At 48.3% G+C, this 23,970-nt stretch overlaps 1 protein-coding gene across 1 annotated transcript in view; it reads left to right on the top strand.

Annotated features, from left to right (window-relative positions):
• Positions 1–23,970, top strand: part of LOC137525493 (guanylate-binding protein 4-like) — a 300,578-nt gene that overhangs the window by 186,906 nt on the left and 89,702 nt on the right. The window contains exon 7 of the mRNA XM_068246612.1: positions 17,260–17,472. Within this exon, the coding sequence (XP_068102713.1) occupies positions 17,260–17,472 (213 nt within the window). The remainder of the gene's footprint in view (positions 1–17,259; positions 17,473–23,970) is intronic.

Here is a 23,970-nt window from a genome sequence, read left to right on the forward strand (position 1 = left end):
CACATCACTTTGCCGATCTCCCCTTGGTGCAGGATCAGCCACTGATCCACCTGTTTGTTCAGAGCGGTCAGGAGTGCTTGGCCAGTATGACTCTCGGCTTTGAGGCAAGACATATCCAAGATGGTGTGACACTGTCATACCTGGCTGGCGGAATAGGCCCTGGGGAGCTGGGGGTGTGCAGTTTGAGAGAAGAGTGCAGCAGTAGAGTAGCATTCAGCTGAGGAGGAGAATGACAGCGAAGAAGATGTAGGAGTAGGAGGTGAAGGAGAGCAGGTGGCGGCATGGCCGTTTCTTGGGCCGTGCGGCCCATGCAGGCGCCCTGAGCGCTGAAGAATGAGGGGGTGCTGTAATGGAGGGGGAAGTCAGCTGCGGGGAGGGCAGCCCGAACTCTCCCTCCCTTCCTCTCCGGGCTGCCCTCCGTGCTCCCCCTCCGATGCAGAGCGGAGCAGCCAGCAGGGAAGCGGTAATAGTAACAACTCACCTTCCTGGTTCCAATCGCTGGTCACCTCCTCTGCACACATGCTGATACACACACAGGAAGCAGTGTGTGTATCAGCATGTGTGCAGAGGAGGTGACCAGCGATTGGAACCAGGGAGGTGAGTTGTTACTATTACCGCTTCCCTGCTGGCTGCTCCGCTCTGCATCGGAGGGGGGAGCACGGAGGGCAGCCCGGAGAGGAAGGGAGGGAGAGGTCGGACTGCCCTCCCCGCGGCTGACTTCCCCCTCTATTATTGGGGGGGGGAGGGGGGTCACCTACCTACCCTGAGGGGCAGCTACCTATCTAACCTATACTGGGGGGCACCTACCTAATTAACCTATACTAGGGGAACCTACCTAATTTACCTATACTGGGGGGCACCTACCTAATCTAATTTATACTGGGGGCACCTACCTAATCTAACCTATACTGGGGGGCACCTACCTAATCTAACCTATACTGGGGGGCAGCTACTTAGCTAACCTATACTGGGGGCACCTACCTAATCTAACCTATACTGGGGGCACCTACCTAATCTAACCTACACTGGGGGCACCTACCTAATCTAACTTATACGGGGGGCAGCTACCTAATCTAACCTATACTGGGGGGCAGCTACCTAATCTAACCTATACTGGGGGGCAGCTACCTATCTAACCTATACTGGGGGGCAGCTACCTATCTAACCTATACTGGGGGGGCACCTACCTAATTAACCTATACTGGGGGCACCTACCTAATCTAATTTATACTGGGGGGGTACCTACCTAATCTAATTTATACTGGGGGGCACCTACCTAATCTAACCTATACTGGGGGGCACCTACCTAATCTAACCTATACTGGGGGGCAGCTACCTATCTAACTTATACTGGTGGCAGCTCCCTATCTAACTTATACTGGGGGCACCTACCTAATCTAACTTATACTGGGGGCAGCTACCTAATCTAACTTATACTGGGGGGCAGCTACCTAATCTAACCTATACTGGGGGGCAGCTATCTAATCTAACCTATACTGGGGGCAGCTACCTATCTAACCTATACTGGAGGGCAGCTACCTAATCTAACCTATACTGGGGGGCACCTACCTAATCTAGCCTATACTGGGGGGCAGCTACCTATCTAACCTATACTGGGGGCACCTACCTAATCTAACCTATACTGAGGGGCAGCTACCTATCTAACCTATACTGGGGGCAGCTACCAATCCAAACTATAATGGGGGGCAGCTACCTATCTAACCTATACTGGGGGGCAGCTACCTATCTAACCTATACTGGGGGGCAGCTACCTAATCTAACCTATACTGGGGGGCACCTACCTAATCTAGCCTATACTGGGGGGCAGCTACCTATCTAACCTATACTGGGGGCACCTACCTAATCTAACCTATACTGAGGGGCAGCTACCTATCTAACCTATACTGGGGGCAGCTACCAATCCAAACTATAATGGGGGGCAGCTACCTATCTAACCTATACTGGGGGGCAGCTACCTATCTAACCTATACTAGAGGCATATACCTATTGAATCTATACTGGGGGCACCTAGTTATCAAACCTATATTGGGTGCACCTACCTAGCCTATACTGGTGGCAACTATATACTGGCTACCTATATTGGAGGCACCTAACTAACCTATGTTGGAGGCAACTATTCTGGCTCGCTATTAGAGGTGCCACCCACCTAGCTAACCTGTACTGGGGGCACCTACCTATCTAACCTGTACTCAGGGCACCTACCTATCTAACCTGTACTGGGGGCACCTACCTATCTAACCTCTACTGGGGGCACCTGCCTATCTAACCTATACTGGGGGCAACTATACTGGCTACCTATACTGGAGGCACCTACCTGGCTAACCTATACTGGGGGCAACTATACTGGGGCACCTATGCCTGGCTACCTATACTGGGGTACCTATGCCTGGCTACCTATACTGGGGGACCTATAGCTGGCTACCTATACTGAGTGCAACTAGACCTGGCTAACCTAAACTGCAGGCACTTATACCTGGCCAAACTAAGGGCACCTATACCTGGCTCCGCGGGGGGGGGGGCTCAATTTTTACACCCTCGTCCTGGGTATATTTTAGCCTAGAAACTGCCCTGGGTGGCGGCAGGCCTGCCTGCAAGCCCTGTAGGTGTCACAACTAGGTCTGCTGCACAACCACGTACTCCCTGCTTGCCAGAGGTCACCAGGTTTACCCAATGTGCCATATAAGTAATATACCTGCCCTGACCATGCTTTGCAGACCAGGCATCCGTGGTCAGAAGGACCCTTGACCCAAAGCTTTGTGCCAGAGATGACACCACATGCCTTTCAACATCACGGTACAGTTTGGGTATCGCCTTTTTTGAAAAATAATTGCGGCTTGGTATCTTCCACTGTGGTGTCCCAATCGCCACAAATTTTCATAAAGGCCTCAGAGTCCACCAGCTTGTATGGTAACAGCTGGTGGTCTAACAGTTCCGCCAAGCCAGCTGTCAGATGCCGGGCAAGGGGGTGACTGGCAGACATTGGCTTCTTCCGCTCAGATATTTCCTTAACGGACACCTGGCTGTGGGCAGAGGAGCAGGAACTTCACAAGGTGAGAGGCGGAGTGGAGAAGGGTGGCTTTGAAGGTGCAAGGGTATCAGAGGATAAAGCGGCTGAAGAAGCTGCACCTGGAGGAGGAAGAGGAGGCAGAGGGTGGCGTTGCATTTGTGTGCTGCTTTTCCTCGTGCGCTCATCCCATTGGTGTTTGTGCTTGTTGATCAAGTGCCTTTGTAAGGCTGTTGTCCCTAGGTGAGTGTTACTTTTTTACCGACTCAATTTTTGGTGGCAGAGAGTAGAGATGGCATTGCTGTAATCTGAGGCAGACAAAAAAAATGTCCACACTGGTGAGTTCTGGGTTAATGGCATTGTGATGGTGGTGGGAGCAGCTGGCGTTGAAGTGCATGTTGGCTGGCTGTCCCTAGGTGGCGATAGATGTCACCAGACACTGCCACAAGCTGTGATCATCATCATCATCCACAGCTTTGTTCATATCAGACATCTCTAAAACTGCACCAACAACTGGTACTTCATCATCCTCACACCTTACATCTATAGTGATGCCTAACTCAGACATATGAGATGGTGTAACATCCTTATCACCTTCATCTTGTACCAATAATGCTCCTGCATCAGCAAATTCACCACAAACCTGTGTAAATAAGTAATGCGAACTCTCAAATGGAGCAATTGTGGTGCTAGAAGCAGCAGTGGTGGCTGCCGGCTGAGTGTTAAATAGTTGTGGGGTGCCCAAATCAGAGCAGGATGAGGAGGAAGATATGTCACAGTTGCATGTGGAAGCTGAGGAAGATGAGATGTTCTGTGTTAAATAGTCAACTACGTCCTGTCAATCTTGGGGGTTGAGGGTACGTACTTTGTAAACACTGTACTTTGGCTGAGGACCACATGCCAGCACAACCTCAAAAATACCTGCGGGGTGGCCTGCCTCTGCCTGTTATTTTTTTGCATATTGTGGAAATATTGTACGTTCAATCACAGATACAGTTGGAAGCTAAGCACAGCTTATGTAATAGCCAGTGTACTGGCTTGTTTGCAATATAGATAGAAGAGTATAGTAGAACTACACAGCTCAACAAATGACTAATGAGTGTCCTGTACATGCAATCAGTGTAAGCGTCACAGACAGACAGATGTCAATAACAGATACAGTTGGAAGCTAAGCACAACTTATATGATAGACAGCGTGCTGGGCTTGCTTGCAATACAGATAGAAGCGTATAGTTGTGAACTACAGAGACCAGCAATGCCTGTGTTTTCTTGTATGCAGTGTGTGTGACCAGTGTGTCTCACACACACACACACACACACACACACACACACACACACACACACACACACACACACACACACACACACACAACAAATAGAACAATATGAGCCCTCAAAAAGACTTTTGATTTGGGGTGCTATCATCAATCAGCAATACACAGAAGCGCCTAGCTTACTGTCCCTGTCTCTGCTGCAATGTCTCTCATTTCCTCTCTCTACAGCATCCGCACCAGACTGAGAACATGGCCGGCGCTGCTGCCTTTTATGGGGGGGGGGGGGGGGGGGGGGGGCGTGGGTCCATGGGTGAGTGCAGCCTGATTGGCTGCCCTGTGTCTGCTGACTGTGATGTGATGTAGAGGGTCAAAGTTTAGCCCAATGATGAAGTATAGGAGGCGAGTCGAACACGCTATGTGTTCGCTGATCGCCGCAGATGCAAACAGCTGATATTCGCGCGAACTACCCACCAGACGAACCGCTCGGGCCATCTCTAGTAGCCATTTGCAGATTGTGCACAAATGCTAGTTCTATTAAGGCATCAATGACTCAATAAACAATCAATAACACCTGAATGGGCACCATTGATTAACATAACAAAACATAACAAAGGTGGCCTGAATAGCATAGCAAATGAATATCAGGTACTTTTCATGAGCTAATTAAGCTTTTAATTTGGTTTGTATTAATTGTTGGGACTCTTCTGGATTGCTACCAGAATATTCCAAACTGTAAAGATCCAGGCTTCACTCAAACAGTACCGGTATATTATTTTTATAACATAGATACACTGCTCTCTTAGCATTTGTAGTAAGGATTTATATTATTATGTGGGGTAAGTGAGTTTCTGCCAGTGAGGTGTATCTGGCCTGGTAACAATGCATACACTGCTTATAGAACCTACAGTAGATCTTTGTAACTTACCGTCCAAAGGCAGGGATCCCCGACTTAAAACCACCCGCTGATAGGAACCGCCGCTACTTCGGGGACTCCCTGCCTTGTCCCCCTGTGTGGTCTGCTGGCCCCCCCATGTCTCCTCTCCTCCGGGTAACAATAACTGCAGAGCGACTCACCTCCCTATGGATTCCAGTGCTGGGTGGTCCTCTCCACCTCCATCTTGTCAGCTCTACCCCTGTAAAAGAATAGTTAGAGGCAGAGCAGCTCACCTTCCTCCAGCGGTGGCGATCTGCAGACGTCTTGCGTACAGCGCGGCTTCCCCTAGTGACGGCTCATGTTAATGACTCATGGACCTTGATTCACTAACCGGCACTAAGCCGGTTAGTGTGCCTTATCACTTAGGGCTTGATTCACTAACCGGTGCTAAGCCGGTTAGTGTGCCTTATCTGAGTTAGTGTGCCTTATCTGAGTTAGTGTGCCTTATCTGATGTTAGTGTGCCTTATCTGAGGTTAGTGTACCTTATCTGAGGTTAGTGTGCCTTATCTGAGTTTAGTGTGCCTTATCTGAGGTTAGTGTGCCTTATCTGAGGTTAGTGTGCCTTATCTGAGGTTAGCGTGCCTTATCTGAGGTTAGTGTGCCTTATTTGAGTTAGTGTGCCTTATCTGAGGTTAGTGGGCCTTATCTGATGTTAGTGTGCCTTATCTGAGATAGTGTGCCTTATCTGAGTTAGTGTGCCTTATCTGAGTTATTGTGCCTTATCTGAAGTTAGTGTGTCTTATCTGAACTTAGTGCCTCTTAAGTAGCTTTGTGCACACTAAAAGATGCACAAAGCTACATCACACACTGCACTATAACATCGCACCCGCTATACTGTACATGATGCGACCTTAAGGCTGTGTGCGCTGTGCGCGGTGCAGTGCGTGATGTAGCTTTGTGCATCTTTTAGTGTGCACAAAGCTACTTAAGGGGCACTAAGTTCAGATAAGGCACACTAACCTCAGATAAGGCACACTAACCTCAGATAAGGCACACTAACTCAGATAAGGCACACAAACCTCAGATAAGGCACTCTAACCTCAGATAAGGCACACTAACCTCAGATAAGGCACACAAACCTCAGATAAGGCACACTAACCTCAGATAAGGCACTCTAACCTCAGATAAGGCACACTAACTCAGATAAGGCACACAAACCTCAGATAAGGCACACTAACCTCAGATAAGGCACTCTAACCTCAGATAAGGCACACTAACCTCAGATAAGGCACGCTAACCTCAGATAAGGCACACTAACCTCAGATAAGGCACTCTAACCTCAGATAAGGCACACAAACCTCAGATAAGGCACACTAACCTCAGATAAGGCACTCTAACCTCAGATAAGGTTAGCGCTGTAGTTTGTGCCCACTAAGTGTTAAAGGGGAACTGAAGAGAGAGGTATATGGAGGCTGTCATGTTTATTTCCTTTTAGACAATACCAGTTGCCTGGCAGCCCTGCTGATCCTCTGCCTCTAATACTATTAGCCATAGCCCCTGAACAAGCATGCAGCAGATCAGGTGTTTCAGTGGTTCAGACTTATAAGTCTGATCTGACAAGACTAGCTGCATGCTTGTTTCTGGTTTTAATCAGATACTACTGCAGAGAAATAGACCAGCAGGGCTGCCAGGCAACTGGTATTGATTAAAAGGAAATAAACAGGACAGCCTCCATATACCTCTCTCTTCAGTTCCCCTTTAAGGCACACTAACCGGCTTAGTGCCGGTTAGTGAATCAAGGCCACAGTGGGCACAAACTACAGCGCTAACCTTATCTGAGGTTAGTGTGCCTTATCTGAGGTTAGTGTGCCTTATCTGAGATTAGAGTGCCTTATCTGAGTTAGTGTGCCTTATCTGAGTTAGTGTGCCTTATCTGAGGTTAGTGTGCCTTATCTGAGTTAGTGTGCCTTATCTGAGTTAGTGTGCCTTATCTGAGTTAGTGTGCCTTATCTGAGTTAGTGTGCCTTATCTGAGGTTAGTGTGCCTTATCTGAACTTAGTGCCCCTTAAGTAGCTTTGTGCACACTAAAAGATGAACAAAGCTACATCGCGCACTGCATGATAACATCACACCCGCTATCCTGTACATGATGTGACCTTAACCACTTCCCGACCGCCTAACGCACAGGGGCGGCCGGGAAGTGGAGCCCTTAAGAACCGGCTCACCCACAGAGGCGGCGGTCCTTGTAAGGGCATGGGCGGAGCTATCGCGTCATCCGTGACGCGATCCTCCGCCGTCGCCTGTCACCGCTCGCCCGCCGCAACATCCCGCCGGCTATACGGAAGCGCCGGCGGGATGTTAACCCCGCGATCGCCGCATACAAAGTGTATAATACACTTTGTAATGTTTACAAAGTGTATTATACAGGCTGCCTCCTGCCCTGGTGGTCCCAGTGTCCGAGGGACCACCAGGGCAGGCTGCAGCCACCCTATGTCGCACCCAAGCACACTGATTTCTCCCCCCCCCTGCCCCAGATCGCCCACAGCACCCCTCAGACCCCCCCCCCGCCCACCCCCCAGACCCCTGTTTGCACCCAATCACCCCCTAATCACCCATCAATCACTCCCTGTCACTATCTGTCAACGCTATTTTTTTTTATCTCCCCCCCTGCCCACTGCCCCCTCCTGATCACCCCCCCACCCCTCAGATTCTCCCTAGACCCCCCCCCCCCCAGACCCCCCCCCACCCCCCCCTGTGTACTGTATGCATCTATCCCCCCTGATCACCTGTCAATCACCTGTCAATCACCTGTCAATCACCTGTCAATCACCCATCAATCACCCCCTGTCACTGCCACCCATCAATCAGCCCCTAACCTGCCCCTTGCGGGCAATCTGATCACCCACCCACACCAATAGATCGCCCGCAGATCCGACATCAGATCACCACCCAAACGCAGTGTTTACATCTATTCTCTCCTCTAAACACCCATTAATTACCCATCAATCACCCCCTATCACCACCTGTCACTGTTACCCATCAGATCAGACCCTAATCTGCCCCTTGCGGGCACCCAATCACCCGCCTACACGCTCAGATTGCCCTCAGACCCCCCCTTATCAATTCGCCAGTGCATTAGTTACATCTGTTCTTCCCTGTAATAACCCACTGATCACCTGTCAATCACCCATCAATCACTCCCTGTCACTGCCACCCATCAATCACCCCCTGGCACTGCCAGCCATCAATCACCCCCTGTCACTGCCACTCATCAATCAGCCCCTGTCACTGCCACTCATCAATCAGCCCCTAACCTTCCCCTTGCGGGCAATCTGATCACCCACCCACACCAATAGTTCGCCCGCAGATCCGACGTCAGATCACCTCCCAAGGGCAGTGTTTATATCTGTTCTCTACCCTAAACACCCACTAATTAGGTCACTGCTACCTATCAGATTAGACCCCTATCTGCCCCTAGGGCACTCAATCACCCGCCCACACCCTCAGAATGCCCTCAGGCCCCAGCCCTGATCACCTCGCCAGTGCATTGCTTGCATCTATTCCCCCCTCTAATCACACCTTGAGACACCCATCAATCACCTCCTGTCACCCCCTAGCACACCTACCCATCAGATCAGGCCCTAATTTGCCCCGTGTGGGCTCCTGATCACTCGGCCAAACCCTCAGATCCCCCTCAGACCCCCTTCCGATCACCTCCCCAGTGCATTGATTGCATCTATTTTCCCCTCTAACCACCCCCTGAGACACCCATCTATCACCTCCTGTCATCCCCCTAGCACTCCTATCCATCAGATCAGGCCCAATACAACCTGTCATCTAAAAGGCCACCCTGCATATGACCGGTTCCACAAAATTCGCCCCCTCATAGACCACCTGTCATCAAAATTTGCAGATGCTTATACCCTTGAACAGTCATTTTGAGACATTTGGTTTCCAGACTACTCACGGTTTTGGGCCCGTAAAATGCCAGGGCGGTATAGGAACCCCAGAAACTGACCCCATTTTAGAAAAAAGACACCCCAATGTATTCTGTTAGGTGTATGACGAGTTCATAGAAGATTTAATTTTTTGTCAAAAGTTAGCGGAAATTAATTTTTGTTTTTTTTTCACAAAGTGTCATTTTTCACTAACTTGTGACAAAAAATAAAATCTTCTATGAACTCGCCATACACCTAACGGAATACCTTGGGGTGTCTTCTTTCTAAAATGGGGTCACTTGTGGGGTTCCTATACTGCCCTGGCATTTTAGGGGCCCTAAACCGTGAGGAGTAGTCTAGAAAACAAATGCCTCAAAATGACCTGTGATTAGGACGTTGGGCCCCTTAGCGCACCTAGGCTGCAAAAAAGTGTCACACATGTGGTATCGCCGTACTCAGGAGAAGTAGTATAATGTGTTTTGGGGTGTATTTTTACACATACCCATGCTGGGTTGGAGAAATCTCTCTGTAAATGGACAATTGTGTGTAAAAAAAATAGTATAGGAGTATAACAGTATAGGAGTATATAGTATTATATCAGTATTAGTATCCTATACTGTCCTGGCATTTTAGGGGCCCTAAACCGTGAGGAGTAGTCTTGAAACAAAATTTCTCAAAATGACCTGTGAAATCCTAAAGGTACTCATTGGACTTTGGGCCCCTTAGCGCAGTTAGGGTGCAAAAAAGTGCCACATGTGGTATCGCCGTACTCAGGAGAAGTAGTATAATGTGTTTTGGGGTGTATTTTTACACATACCCATGCTGAGTGGGAGAAAGATCTCTGTAAATGGACAATTGTGTGTAAAAAAAATTAAAAAATTGTCATTTACAGAGATATTTCTCCCACCCAGCATGGGTATGTGTAAAAATACACCCCAAAACACATTATACTACTTCTCCTGAGTACGGCAATACCACATGTGTGGCACTTTTTGCAGCCTAACTGCGCTAAGGGGCCCAAAGTCCAATGAGCACCTTTAGGCTTTACATGGGTGCTTACAAATTAGCACCCCCCCTAAAATGCGAGGACAGTAAACACACCCCACAAATGACCCCATTTTGGAAAGTAGACACTTCAAGGTATTCACAGAGGGGCATGGTGAGTCCGTGGCAGATTTCATTTTTTTTTGTCGCAAGTTAGAAGAAATGGAAACTTTTTTTTTTTTTTTTATCACAAAGTGTCATTTTCCGCTTACTTATGACAAAAAATAATATCTTCTATGAACTCACTATGCCTCTCAGTGAATTCCAAAATGGGGTCATTTGGGGGGTATTTATACTATCCTGGAATTCTAGCCCCTCATGAAACATGACAGGGGGTTAGAAAAGTCATAGATGCTTGAAAATGGGAAAATTCAATTTTTGCACCATAGTTTGTAAACGCTATAACTTTTACCCAAACCAAAAAATATACGCTGAATGGGTTTTGTTTTATCCAAAACATGTTTGTCCACATTTTTCGCGCTGCATGTATACAGAAATTTTACTTTATTTGAAAAATGTCAGCACAGAAAGTTAAAAAAATAATTTTTTTTGCCAAAATTTTTGCCAAAATTCCGATCGCTCTCTTTTCCCCCAGGGGGACCGCCGTGTTACACATGGCTGTCCCCAGTGCAGTGCTGCTGCTGATCGCAACGCTGCGCTGTGTAATTAGACGGCTGCTTAACAGCACCCGATGCATCATTTTCGCTGTGTAAATAGACGGCTGCTTAACAGCACCCAATGCATCATTTTCGTTGCATCAGGTGCAACTTTTAAAGGCCAGCAGCGCGCACTATTACCCGCGCTGGCAGTGAGTGGGATTGTTTCAACTGTGTGGGCGCAAACCACCTAACGCCGTGGTTTGCGCCCACTAACACTTAGGGCACACTAACCGGCTTAGCGCCGGTTAGTGATTCAAGCCCAGTGTGCCTTATCTGAGGTTAATGTGCCTTATCTGAACTTAGTGCCCTTAAAGGGAACCAGAGCTAAAGTAAAGAAAAGATTCTATACATACCTGGGGCTTCCTCCAACCCCATACGTGCTGATCGATCCCACACCGCCATCCACCGCTGTCCGCATCTACGAGAACCGGCTCCCGTCACTGACGTCATTGGAGCCGGGCTACAATGGAGAAGTGCGCCCTCTACGTATCTCTCCAGTGGCTGCGGCAGAGATACGCAAAGAGCGCACTTCTGCTACGCTAGACTGGCTCCGACTGGCGGAAGAGCGGGGAGCCAGTTCTCATAGATGCGGGCAGAGGTGGATGGCGGCGTGGGATCAATCAGTGGGTATGGGGCTGGAAGAAGCCCCAGGTATGTATAGAATATTTTCTTTACTTTAGCTTTGTTTCTCTTTAAGTAGCTTTGTGCACACTAAAAGATGCACACAGCTGCTTCGCGCCCTGCACGATAACATCGCACCCGCTATACTGTACATGATGCGACATTAAGGTTGCATAGGATGCAACCTAAACGGCGCATCAGTGTACATCCTATGCGACCTTATGGTCACATCATATACAGTATAGCAAGATTGACGCATTACGCTGTGCGCGGTGCAGTGTGCGATGTAGCTTTGTGCATCTTGTGCACACTAACTCAGATAAGGCACACTAACCTCAGATAAGGCACACTAACCTCAGATAAGGTTAGCGCTGTAGTTTGTGCCCACTAAGTGATAAGGCACACTAACTGGCTTAGTGCCGGTTAGTGAATCAAGGCCAAGGCACACTAACCGGCTTAGTGCCAGTTAGTGAATCAAGGCCATTGAATCATTAACATGAGCCGTCACTAGGGGAAGCCTCGCGGTACGCAAGATGTCTGCAGATCGCTGCTGCTGGAGGAAGGTGAGTCGCTCTGCCGCTAATGATTCTTTTACAGGTGTAGCACTGACAAGATGGAGGCGGAGAGGACCACCCAGAGCTGGAATCCATAGGGAGGTGCATTTATTGTTACCCGGGGGAGCGGAGACATGTTGGGGAGGGGGCTGGAGCGGAGATAGGGGGGGAGGGCTGGAGCGGAGACATGCAGGGGGGATGGGGCTAGAGCAGAGATATGGTGGGGATGGGGGCTAGAGCAGACACGAAGAGGAGGACAACAGGGGGCTAAATGGGACACAGACACACACATGGGGAGCAGGAGAGGACACAGACACACACAGGAGGGGACACACAGGCAGGGGCGCCTCTAACCATTTTGTCACTGCAGGCGAGAAAGCCTGTGCCCCCTCCCCCCCCCCCCCCCCCCGTGGTGCCCCTCGCCCCCAACCTTCATCCCTGCCCCCCACCACATACACACACACACAAACAAACATGCGGTGTAGGATTTACGCCACCTGCTTTTACTGCTCCCAACGCGATCGCACCCATCGAGAGGGGAGATTAAGCTGTCATATGACAACTGACATCTCCCCTCACTGATCAGGAGCCATTGAAAAGATCCGGATCTTTGATCCGAATCTCGGATCATTTTACAAGGGAAGCATTCGGGGGCAGGGGCGGCGCCAGGGGGGTGCAAGGGGGTGCTCAAGCAACCCCTAGAATTGTCCAAGCACCCTCAAAGCACCCCCTGGAGTGAACTGACTTCAGGCGTCTAAAAGAAGCCAAGTCAGTTCACACAGCGGCAGCACGGAGCAGCAGGCAGGGCTACGGTAAGATGGCCGCCCGAAGCCCTGTTCTGCAGACTTTGAGTCTGCAGTGCAGGGCTTCGGGCGGCCATTTTCCCGTAGCCCTGCTCTCAGCATGCAGGCAGGAAGTCTCGTGACGTCGGGAAGGAAGAGGATCGTGGACGCGCGGGCGCTGCGCGCCACAAGGAGGTCGGGACAGGAGGTCAGGAAAGAAGGTCTTCTGGCTGTAGGTGAGTAAATGGGTTTTTCTTTTCTTTTTCAGGTGGTGCTGATTGTGGTCAAAACTGCTGAGGAAGGATTGTGCATATTGGGGTCATATCTGCTACGGATTGTGCATATTGGGGTCATTTCTGCTACCGATTGTGCATATTGGGGTCATTTCTGCTACCGATTGTGCATATTGGGGTCATTTCTGCTACCGATTGTGCATATTGGGGTCATTTCTGCTACCGATTGTGCATATTGGGGTCATTTCTGCTACCTATTGTGCATATTGGGGTCATTTCTGCTACCGATTGTGCATATTGGGGTCATATCTGCTACCGATTGTGCATATTGGGGTCATATCTGCTACCGATTGTGCATATTGGGGTCATATCTGCTACCGATTGTGCATATTGGGGTCATATCTGCTGCGGATTGTGCATATTGGGGTCATATCTGCTGCGGATTGTGCGTATTGGGGTCATATCTGCTGCGGATTGTGCATATTGGGGTCATATCTGCTGCAGATTGTGCATATTGGGGTCATATCTGCTGCGGATTGTGCATATTGGGGTCATATCTGCTACCGATTGTGCCTATTAGGGTCATATCTGCTACCGATTGTGCATATTGGGGTCATATCTGCTACCGATTGTGCATATTGGGGTCATATCTGCTACCGATTGTGCATATTGGGGTCATATCTGCTACCGATTGTGCGTATTGGGGTCATATCTGCTACCGATTGTGCATATTGGGGTTATTGAACATGTTTTTTGTTCAAATCTGCTCACATTATGTGTATTTTCTTGAGAAAACCTGCATAATTATGTGAATTTTCTGGGGAAAGGATCACTAAAACTTGGGCCCTCTGTCTTTGCACTTTTAAAGGGAACCCGAGGTGAGAATAATATTGAGGCTGCCATATTTATCTCCTTTTACGTAATACCAGCTGCCTGGCTGCCGTGTTGGTCCTCTGCCTCTAATTCTTTCAACCATAGACCCTGAACAAGCATGCAGCAGGTCAGGGGTTTCTGACAATATTGTCAGAACTGACAAGATTAGCTGCATGCTTGTTTCTGGTGTAATTCAGTTCACTACTGCAGCCAAATAGATCAGCAGGGCTGCCATGCAACTAGAATTGTTTAAAAGGAAATAAATATGGCAGCCACCATATCACTCTCACCCTGGGTTCACGTTAAATTACAGCTAGCCCCGCCCTCATACGGTCATGACCACGCCCATTTTTTGCCGCGCCCATTTTTTCGCCGCAGGTTACAGCCACACCCATTTTTTGTCGTCAGCTCCCCCGGAAATTAGTCCAGCACCTGGGTAGCACCCCCTAAATAAAATTCCTGGAGCCGCCACTGTTCAGGGGTGAAATGACTAGCAGGACAGGAGAAGGGAAGGGTGGTGGACACACAGAGAAGGGGAGAAGATGGACAGAGGGCAGTGAGTGGACAGAGAAGGGAGGAGGGACGAATAGAGCAGAGAGCAGAAATGTTTGTTTGCACACAATACCCACATGCTGCAATCATTATGCTTTACATATATTTCACCTATATGTTCATCTGTATACTCCCAACTCCCATTCCCCAAAGCATTCCCAGAAGTAAAGTGCAGCTGTTTAGAGCAGTGCAGGAGGATCATATTGCCCTGCAATCACAGTGCCTGCCCTGTCCTAGCCCAGCATGCTGCCTGTAACGTTACTGAGCTGAGCCAAAAGTTTCCAATGTGTTCACTGTGCACAACTACGGAACAGACAGCCTATAATGAGCAGCACATTTCAGCCAGTATGTGTGCTCTACACATATCTGGCAGTGGCACCGATGTCCCCTCTCTCATCTACCTGTGGCTGTGCAAGGCTGCCTCCCCTTCAACAGAGCGATCCATCTCTGCTCTGCTTCCAGGACCCCGCTGCCCGCTGAGAGGGGGCGTGTCGCTCCTGGCCCCGCCCCCTTTGCAATCCGAATCACTCATTTTGACGATTCGGATGATTCGACTCACAAAATAGATTCGGATCAAAGATCCAAATCGTTCATGATCCGGACAACACTAGATGAGACAGATCGTCCTTGCTTGTGTGGCTGGCTGGTCACTGACAGACTTGCTCCAGTGCTGGCTTAGCAAGTGCTGTATACAGTGATAAACCTAAAGCTTTGAGTGCTAAACACCTTCACTACGCTATTGTTCTATTGTTTTTTTGTAGCTAGCTAGCTTGTAATTGTTTTCTTTCATTCACTCAGTTAGGTCCTGTCTGTGTCTGTGTGTGCTGTGCAGGATTAGTGTGTTATTGTATTGTAGTTAGTACTGCAGTTAGTTGTTATGGCGGCGGCCTGGCGGGTACACACGGTGCGTTCCCGCACTCGATTTCCCGCTCGATTCCCGTCGACTCGATTATTTCCAACATGTCCGATTTGCGTTTCGATGGATCGTTAGGTCGATTCACATGTAAAGTATGCCAAATCGACCTATCCATCGAAACACATATCAGACATGTCAGAAATAATCGAGTCGACGGGAATCGAGCAAGAAATCGAGTGCAGGAACGCACCGTGTGTACCCGCCAGGCCGCCACCATAACACAGTGTGCACTGTCTGTCCTCTACTCTGCGGTCTGTCACTCCGTGCTGATTTGATGTAAAGTCCAACCCCGATTTTATTAAAGTAAATGTACCCCACATCATCTGGTGACATCATCACGTATAAGTTGTACTATGTCTGCTGGCACCGGCAGCTGTGGGAGGGGCAGCAAGGGCGAGAGGACAGGGAGCAACATTACAGCCACCCTCAGAAGGTCTGCCGTGTCAGTGTCAACCCCAGCGGGCAGCCTACCCTCAGTCAGCGAGCTTTTCGCTCCAGGCGCCGCGATTGAACTCAGGGCTGTTAGTTTGAGGAGGATGTTCTGGGTTTTGAGGAGGGGGGGTATGATGTTGATGATGGGATGAAGGACCGTGACTACCATCCACAGGATGGGGATGTCAGCTCCGACTCTGAGGAGGAGGATGCGTCGGTGGGTTTGGCACGGAGGATCAGCATTGCAGACAGTGGTTGTGGAATGCGGGACCCACCACATCCTTCTGCCGCTACCACCAGCCGCACCACTCAACCCCCAACCGCCACAGGGAGAAAAGCCACAGCATCCCATTCTGGCCGCAGGAGAATCTTCACCTTCCCAATCTGGCCGCCACGGTGCCACAGGCCACTGCTGCTGATACCGCCACCTATATTCAACCCAAAACACAATTGCGGTGTCATTTTTTTGGAGGTGTCTGGGCTGAAAACTGTCATGTCCCAGTTGTGCGATTGGACTTTGGACACAATGTGGGCTGCACGACCGTTGTCTGGAACCTAGTCCTGGTGTTAATTGACAGCTTTTTTTTTTTTTTTTTTATTTTGTGTCCACCAAATAATTAATTAGCATTTCCCTTTAAAAAAAACATGATGCTACATGCATCATTTACCCTAAAAAACATTTTAAAGCTATTTAAAGGGCACTTCCGGGTTTTCTATCCAGATACCCGAATAGGTCGGGTACCCGCGGGTAATTTGGTCGGATATCCGGATCGGATCCGGATATCCGCAAGGTCGGACCCGAAAACCCGGATCCGGATATCTGGGTACCCGGATCCGGATCCGGGCGGGTAATAAAAAGCACTACCCGAGCATCCCTAACTTTGCATGGCTTTTAGTGCACGCAATGCTACTTAAGGGGCACTAAGTGGCTTTTCACTCCGGCACTAAGACTTAGCGCCGGTTAGTGAATCAAGCCCACCTAGGTTTAGAGGGCAAAAATCAGGGGAAAAAAAAACATACAGTATATACTAAACCTGGTGCGTCCACTGTGCGGAGCTGTGGGCTATATGTGGGCGCAAACCTCCTATCGCCCTGGTTTGTGCCCACAATATGTTTAGGCTCACTAATCAGCTTAGCGCCGGTTAGTGAATCAAGCTGAGGTGTGTCTTATATTCCGGAGCGTCCTATATTACGAAAAATACGGTAACTCTCAATTATTTCTGCAAAGCAAATTAATGTAGGCTACAGACTTCTTGTTCATAAGGTTTTTTTTTTTGTGGGAAGGGGGGCTGTATATTCTCCCTTATTGAGGGGAATCTATCTATGGTTTTCTGAGTTGCATATTGTATTAACTTTCCATCGAACCTACACTCTGCCTTCATGTTATCAAGGTGAGGGCTGGGTGAAATCAAATCTAGTATAGAGTAAAGAATTAAATATTTCTTGACAAGTTTCTTCACTACTTTATTTCTTCCTATAAGCAATCTATGGCAAAGAAGAAAAAAGAGTTAATGTCCATGTATGAAAATAAGACTCGGGAGAAATGTAAAGCTGTCATTAAGGAACATGCTGCAAATTTTGAAAAAGCATTGAGAGAGAAAGCTTACCTTGTGCCTGGAGGATATGAAAGATTTAAGCAAGACCTGAAAAGTGTGGAAGAAAAATACAATATGGAATGTGGCAAAGGAGTAATGGTAAGTGTGCATGGTATATTCATATTTAATAAAGAAGACTATTATTAAAAATAAAAATCCATAGACATCTACAGTATCAACTTAATTGCTTATTATTTATATGAAGGAGTGCAGCAGCCATCCCTTAGAGATCAACAACAATCCAGTCACCAAAGAAAAAATGCCCAAATAAATTTCAATTTGATTTTGTCTTAAAGAGAATCTGTATTGTTAAAATCGCACAAAAGTAAACATACCAGTGCGTTAGGGGACATCTCCTATTACCCTCTGTCACAATTTCGCCGCTCCTCGCCGCATTAAAAGTGGTTAAAAACTGTTTTTAAAAGTTTGTTTATAAACAAACAAAATGGCCACCAAAACAGGAAGTAGGTTGATGTACAGCATGTCCACACATAGAAAATACATCCATACACAAGCAGGCTGTATACACCCTTCCTTTTGAATCTCAAGAGATCATTTGTGTGTTTCTTTCCCCCTGCAGCTATCTTCCACTGAAGTGTCAGGCTGTTTCTTCCTGCAGAGTGCAGACAGCTCTGCCTGTATGTAATTCCTCAGTATGTGAAAGCCCAGCCAGCTCAGAGGAGGATTTATCCAGCTTGTAAAAGATAAGAGAGAAGAGAGAAGCTGCCTTAATCTAAATAATACACAGGCAGTGTGCAGAGAGGGGCCTGGAGGGGGAGATGCATCACAGAACCACAACACTGAAGAACTTGGCAGCCTTCCAGACACAGGCTGACAAGTCTGACAAGAGAGAGATAAGTTGATTTATTACAGAGATGGTGATAGTAGAACGTGCTGCAGTAAGCCAGAACACATTAGAATAGCTTTTGGAACTTGTAGGATGATAAAAAACAGGATGCAATTTTTGTTACGGAGTCTCTTTAAGGTCCTTCTAAGTTCTGTAGTCCAGGTATAAACACACATGTCATAGCTTACAGTAATCATTGAATCATACATTTATTCAGCAGCTGTTGCCTGTAGTTAGTACAAGCTCCAAATCCTAGAGATATTGGTTCGGCCTTTCATGTTCTTAACCACTTGAGGACCACAGTCTTTCTACCCCTTAAAGGGACTCCGAGCTCATCTAAAAAATGAAAATTGTACTCACCCGGGGCTTTCTCCAGCCCAGTGCTGGTCGGGAGGTCCCACGACGGCATCCTGGCTCCTCTCCTAGTCCCCGCTCCGGAATGGCTGACCGGCCGCAGCCCGGGCGACACTCGGCCGAGTGTCGGGCTTCTCCTTCCGCGTATGACGCAGCTGACGTCACACACCGGCAGCCTCGCGTCATCACGGCGGCCGGCGTGGCAGTACGGCGCATGCACGCTTTAATCGCGCATGCGCAGTACTTTCACGCCGGCCGCCGTGATGACGCGAGGCAGCCGGCGTGTGATGTCAGCCGTGTCATACGCGGAAGGAGAAGCCCGACACTCGGCCGAGTGTCGCCCGGGCTGCGGCCGGTCAGCCATTCCGGAGCGGGGACTAGGAGAGGAGCCAGGACGCTGTCGTGGGACCTCCCGACCAGCACTGGGCTGGAGAAAGCCCCGGGTGAGTACAATTTTCATTTTTTAGATGAGCTCGGAGTCTCTTTAAGGACCAGAGCCATTTTCTCCATTCAGACCACTGCAGCATTGACGGTTTATTGCTCGGTCATACAACCTAATACCTAAATGAATTTTACCTCCTTTTCCTGTCACTAATACAGCGTTCTTTTGGTGCTATTTGATTGCTGCTGCGAGTTTTAGTTCTTATTATATTCATCAAAAAAGACATGAATTTTGTCAAAAAAATGATTTTTTTTTACTTTCTGTGCTGACATTTTTCAAATAAAGTAAAATTTCTGTACACATTTTTGTCCAAATTTATTCTGCTACATGTCTTTGATAAAAAAAAAATTCATTCAGTGTATATTTATTGGATTGGATAAAAGTTATAGCATTTACAAACTATGGTGCCAAAAGTGAATTTTCCCATTTTGAAGCTTCTCTGACTTTTCTGACCACCTGTCATGTTTCATGAGGTGCTAAAATTCCAGGATAGTATAAATAACCCCCAAATGACGCCATTTTGGAAAGAAGACATCCCAAAGTATTCACTGAGAGGCATGGTGAGTTCATAGAAGATTTTATTTTTTGTCACAAGTTAGCGGAAAATGACACTTTGTGACAAAAAAAAAAGTTTCCATTTCTTCTAACTTGCGACAAAAAAAAAAAAATGAAATCTGCCACGGACTCACTATGCTCCTCTCTGAATACCTTGAGGTGTCTACTTTCCAAAATGGGGTCATTTGTGGGGTGTGTTTACTGTCCTGGCATTTTGGGGGGTGCTAAATTGTAAGCACCCCTGTAAAGCCTAAAGGTGCTCATTGGACTTTGGGCCCCTTAGCGCAGTTAGGCTGCAAAAAAGTGCCACACATGTGGTATTGCCGTACTCAGGAGAAGTAGTATAATGTATTTTTGGGTGTATTTTTACACATACCCATGCTGGGTGGGAGAAATATCTCTGTAAATGACAATTTTTTTATTTTTTTTTTACACACAATTGTCCATTTACAGAGAGATTTCTCCCACCCAGCATGGGTATGTGTAAAAATACACCCCAAAACACATTATACTACTTCTTTTGAGTACGGCGATACCACATGTGTGACACTTTTTTGCAACCTAGGTGCGCTAAGGGGCCTAACGTCCTATTCACAGGTCATTTTGAGGCATTTGGATTCTAGACTACTCCTCACGGTTTAGGGCCCCTAAAGTGCCAGGGCAGTATAGGAACCCCACAAGTGACCCCATTTTAGAAAGAAGACACCCCAAGGTATTCTGTTAGGAGTATGGTGAGTTCATAGAAGATTTTTTTTTTTGTCACAAGTTAGCGGAAATTGACACTTTGTGACGAAAAAAAAACCAATACAAATCAATTTCCGCTAACTTGTGACAAAAAATAAAATCTTCTATGAACTCGTCATACACCTAACAGAATACCTTGGCGTGTCTTCTTTCTAAAATGGGATCACTTGGGGGGTTCCTATACTGCCCTGGCATTTTAGGGGCCCTAAACCGTGAGGAGTAGTCTTGAACCCAAATGTCTCAAAATGACCTGTGAAATCCTAAAGGTACTCATTGGACTTTGGGCCCCTTAGCGCAGTTAGGCTGCAAAAAAGTGCCACACATGTGGTACTGCCGTGCTCAGAAGAAGTAGTATAATGTGTTTTGTGGTGTATTTTTACATATACCCATGCTGGGTGGGAGAAATCTCTCTGTAAATGACACATTTTTGTTTTTTTTTTACACACAATTGTCCATTTACAGAGATATTTCTCCCACCCAGCATGGGTATGTGTAAAAATACACCACAAAACACATTATACTACTTCTCCTGAGTACGGAGATATGACATGAGTGACACTTTTTTTGCAGCCTAGGTGCGCTAAGGGGCCCAACGTCCTATTCACAGGTCATTTTGAGGCATTTGATTTCTAGACTACTCCTCACGGTTTAGGGCCCCTAAAATGCCAGGGCAGTATAGGAACCCCACAAGTGACCCCATTTTAGAAAGAAGACACCCCAAGGTATTCTGTTAGGTGTATGGTGAGTTCATAGAAGATTTAATTTTTTGTCACAAGTTAGTGAAAAATGACACTTTGTGAAAAAACAATAAAAATCAATTTCCGCTAACTTTTGACAAAAAATAAAATCTTCTATGAACTCGTCATACACCTAACAGAATACCTTGGGGTGTCTTTTTTCTAAAAAGGGGTCACTTGTGGGGTTCCTATACTGCCCTGGCATTTTACGGGCCCAAAACCGTGAGTAGTCTGGAAACCAAATGTCTCAAAATGACTATTCAGGGGTATAAGCATCTGCAAATTTTGATGACAGGTGGTCTATGAGGGGGCGAATTCTGTGGAACCGGTCATAAGCAGGGTGGCCTTTTAGATGACAGGTTGTATTGGGCCTGATCTGATGGAAAGGAGTGCTAGGGGGTGACAGGAGGTGATTGATGGGTGTCTCAGGGGGTGGTTAGAGGGGAAAATAGATGCAATCAATACACTGGGGAGGTGATCGGAAGGGTGTCTGAGGGGGATCTGAGGGTTTGGCCGAGTGATCAGGAGCCCACACGGGGCAAATTAGGGCCTGATCTGATGGGTAGGTGTGCTAGGGGGTGACAGGTGGTGACAGGGGGTGATTGATGGGTGTCTCAAGGTGTGATTAGTGGGGGGAATAGATGCAAGCAGTGCACTGGCGAGGTGATCAGGGCTGGGGTCTGAGGGCGTTCTGAGGGTGTGTGCGGGTGATTGGGTGCCCTAGGGGCAGATAGGGGTCTAATCTGATGGGTAGCAGTGACAGGTAGTGACAGGGGGTGATTGATGGGTAATTAGTGGGTGTTTAGAGGAGAGAACAGATGTGAACAATGCACTTGGGAGGTGATCTGACGGCGGGTCTGCAGGCGATCTGATGGTGTGGGTGGGTGATCAGATTGCCCGCAAGGGGCAGGTTAGTGGCTGATTGATGGGTGGCAGTGACAGGCGGTGATTGATGGGTGGCAGTGACAGGGGGTGATTGATGGGTGATTGATAGGTGATTGACAGGTGATCAGTGGGTTATTACAGGGAAGAACAGATGTAAATAATGCACTGGCGAATTGATAAGGTGAGGTCTGAGGGCAATCTGAGCATGTGGGCGGGTGATTGGGTGCCCGCAAGGGGCAGATTAGGGTCTAATCTGATGGGTAACAGTGAAAGGTGGTGACAGAGGGTGATTGATGGGTAATTAGTGGGTGTTTAGAGGAGAGAACAGATGTAAACAATGCACTTGGGAGGTGATCTGACGGCGGGTCTGCAGGTGATCTGATGGTGTTGGTGGGTGATCAGATTGCCCGCAAGGGGCAGGTTAGGGGCTGATTGATGGGTGGCAGTGACAGGGGGTGATTGATGGGTGGCAGTGACAGGGGGTGATTGATGGGTGATTGATAGGTGATTGACAGGTGATCAGTGGGTTATTACAGGGAAGAACAGATGTAAATAATGCACTGGCAAATTGATAAGGGGGGGGGGTCTGAGGGCAATCTGAGTGTGTGGGCGGGTGATTGGGTGCCCGCAAGGGGCAGCTTAGGGTCTGATCTGATGGGTAACAGTGACAGGTGGTGATAGGGGGTGATTGATGGGTGATTTATGGGTAATTAGTGGGTGTTTAGAGGAGAGAACAGATGTAAACAATGAACTTGGGAGGTGATCTGACGTCGGGTCTGCAGGCGATCTGATGGTGTGGGTGGGTGATCAGATTGCCCACAAGGGGCAGGTTAGGGGCTGATTGATGGGTGGCAGTGACAGGGGGTGATTGATGGGTGATTGACAGGTGATTGACAGGTGATCAGGGGAGATAGATGCATACAGTACACAGAGGGGGGGGGTCTGGGGAGAATCTGAGGGGTGGGGGGGTGATCAGGAGTCCCCAGGGGGCATTTTAGGGACTAAAAAAAAATAGCGTTGACAGATAGTGACAGGGAGTGATTGATGGGTGATTAGGGGTGTGATTGGGTGCAAACAGTGGTCTGGGGGGTGGGCAGGGGGTTTCTGAGGGGTGCTGTGAGCGATCAGGGGGCAGGGGGGGGGGAGATCAGTGTGTTTGGGTGTAGACTAGGGTGGCTGCAGCCTGCCCTGGTGGTCTCTCGGACACTGGGGCCACCAGGGCAGGAGGCAGCCTGTATAATACACTTTATATACATTACAAAGTGTATTATACACTTTGTAGCGGCGATCGTGGGGTTAACAACCCGCCCGCGCTTCCGAACGGCCGGCGGGTTGTCGATGCGGGTGGGCGGAGCCAGTTGCCGGGGGAAGCGCGCGTCATCAATGACGCGATCGCTCCCCCGGCATGCCGAAAGGACGCAACGACCTTGGGCGTATTGCGGTCCTTTCGGCATCCACTTTGCCGCCGCCCATCGGCTGTGGGCGGTCGGCAAGTGGTTAAAACCCTGCAAGCAGTAACAATGAGACTTGTCTTATAGGCCTAGTGATGATATGTTTATCCATTATTCTGGTTTCTATTGCTAAGTTATTCAAGGTTCCTTTAACCTCTTTGCTGGGTAAATCTTTTACTTGACCTTATTTTTTAACACTGCTTCCCCATCACATAGTCTAGAAAGCCAACAACAGCAAAAGCAAAAAGTTATTTCTTTAAAGTAACACCACTGGGGCTTGTTTCACAAAGCGGTGCTAACTGTTAGCACGCCTGTGAAAACCCCTTTAGCACGTCTAAACAAGCTTTTCGCGCATAAAACTTTACGCGCGCAAAACTTTATGCGCGTAGAACTTTACACGCGTACTGCACAGAGCGCAGGGCGCTCCGCGCGAAGTGCCCATTAAAGCCTATGGGACTTAGCGCGCGTAAAACTTTGCGCGCATAAAACTTTGCGCGCGCAAAGTTAGCGCGCGATCTGATTGAGAAATCCAGTGCTAACCTACTTAGCACCCTGGTTAGCGCGTCTAAAGACTTTAGACGT

Source organism: Hyperolius riggenbachi, chromosome 7 (genome assembly GCF_040937935.1).
Source record: "Hyperolius riggenbachi isolate aHypRig1 chromosome 7, aHypRig1.pri, whole genome shotgun sequence".
Classification (NCBI taxonomy): domain Eukaryota; kingdom Metazoa; phylum Chordata; class Amphibia; order Anura; family Hyperoliidae; genus Hyperolius; species Hyperolius riggenbachi.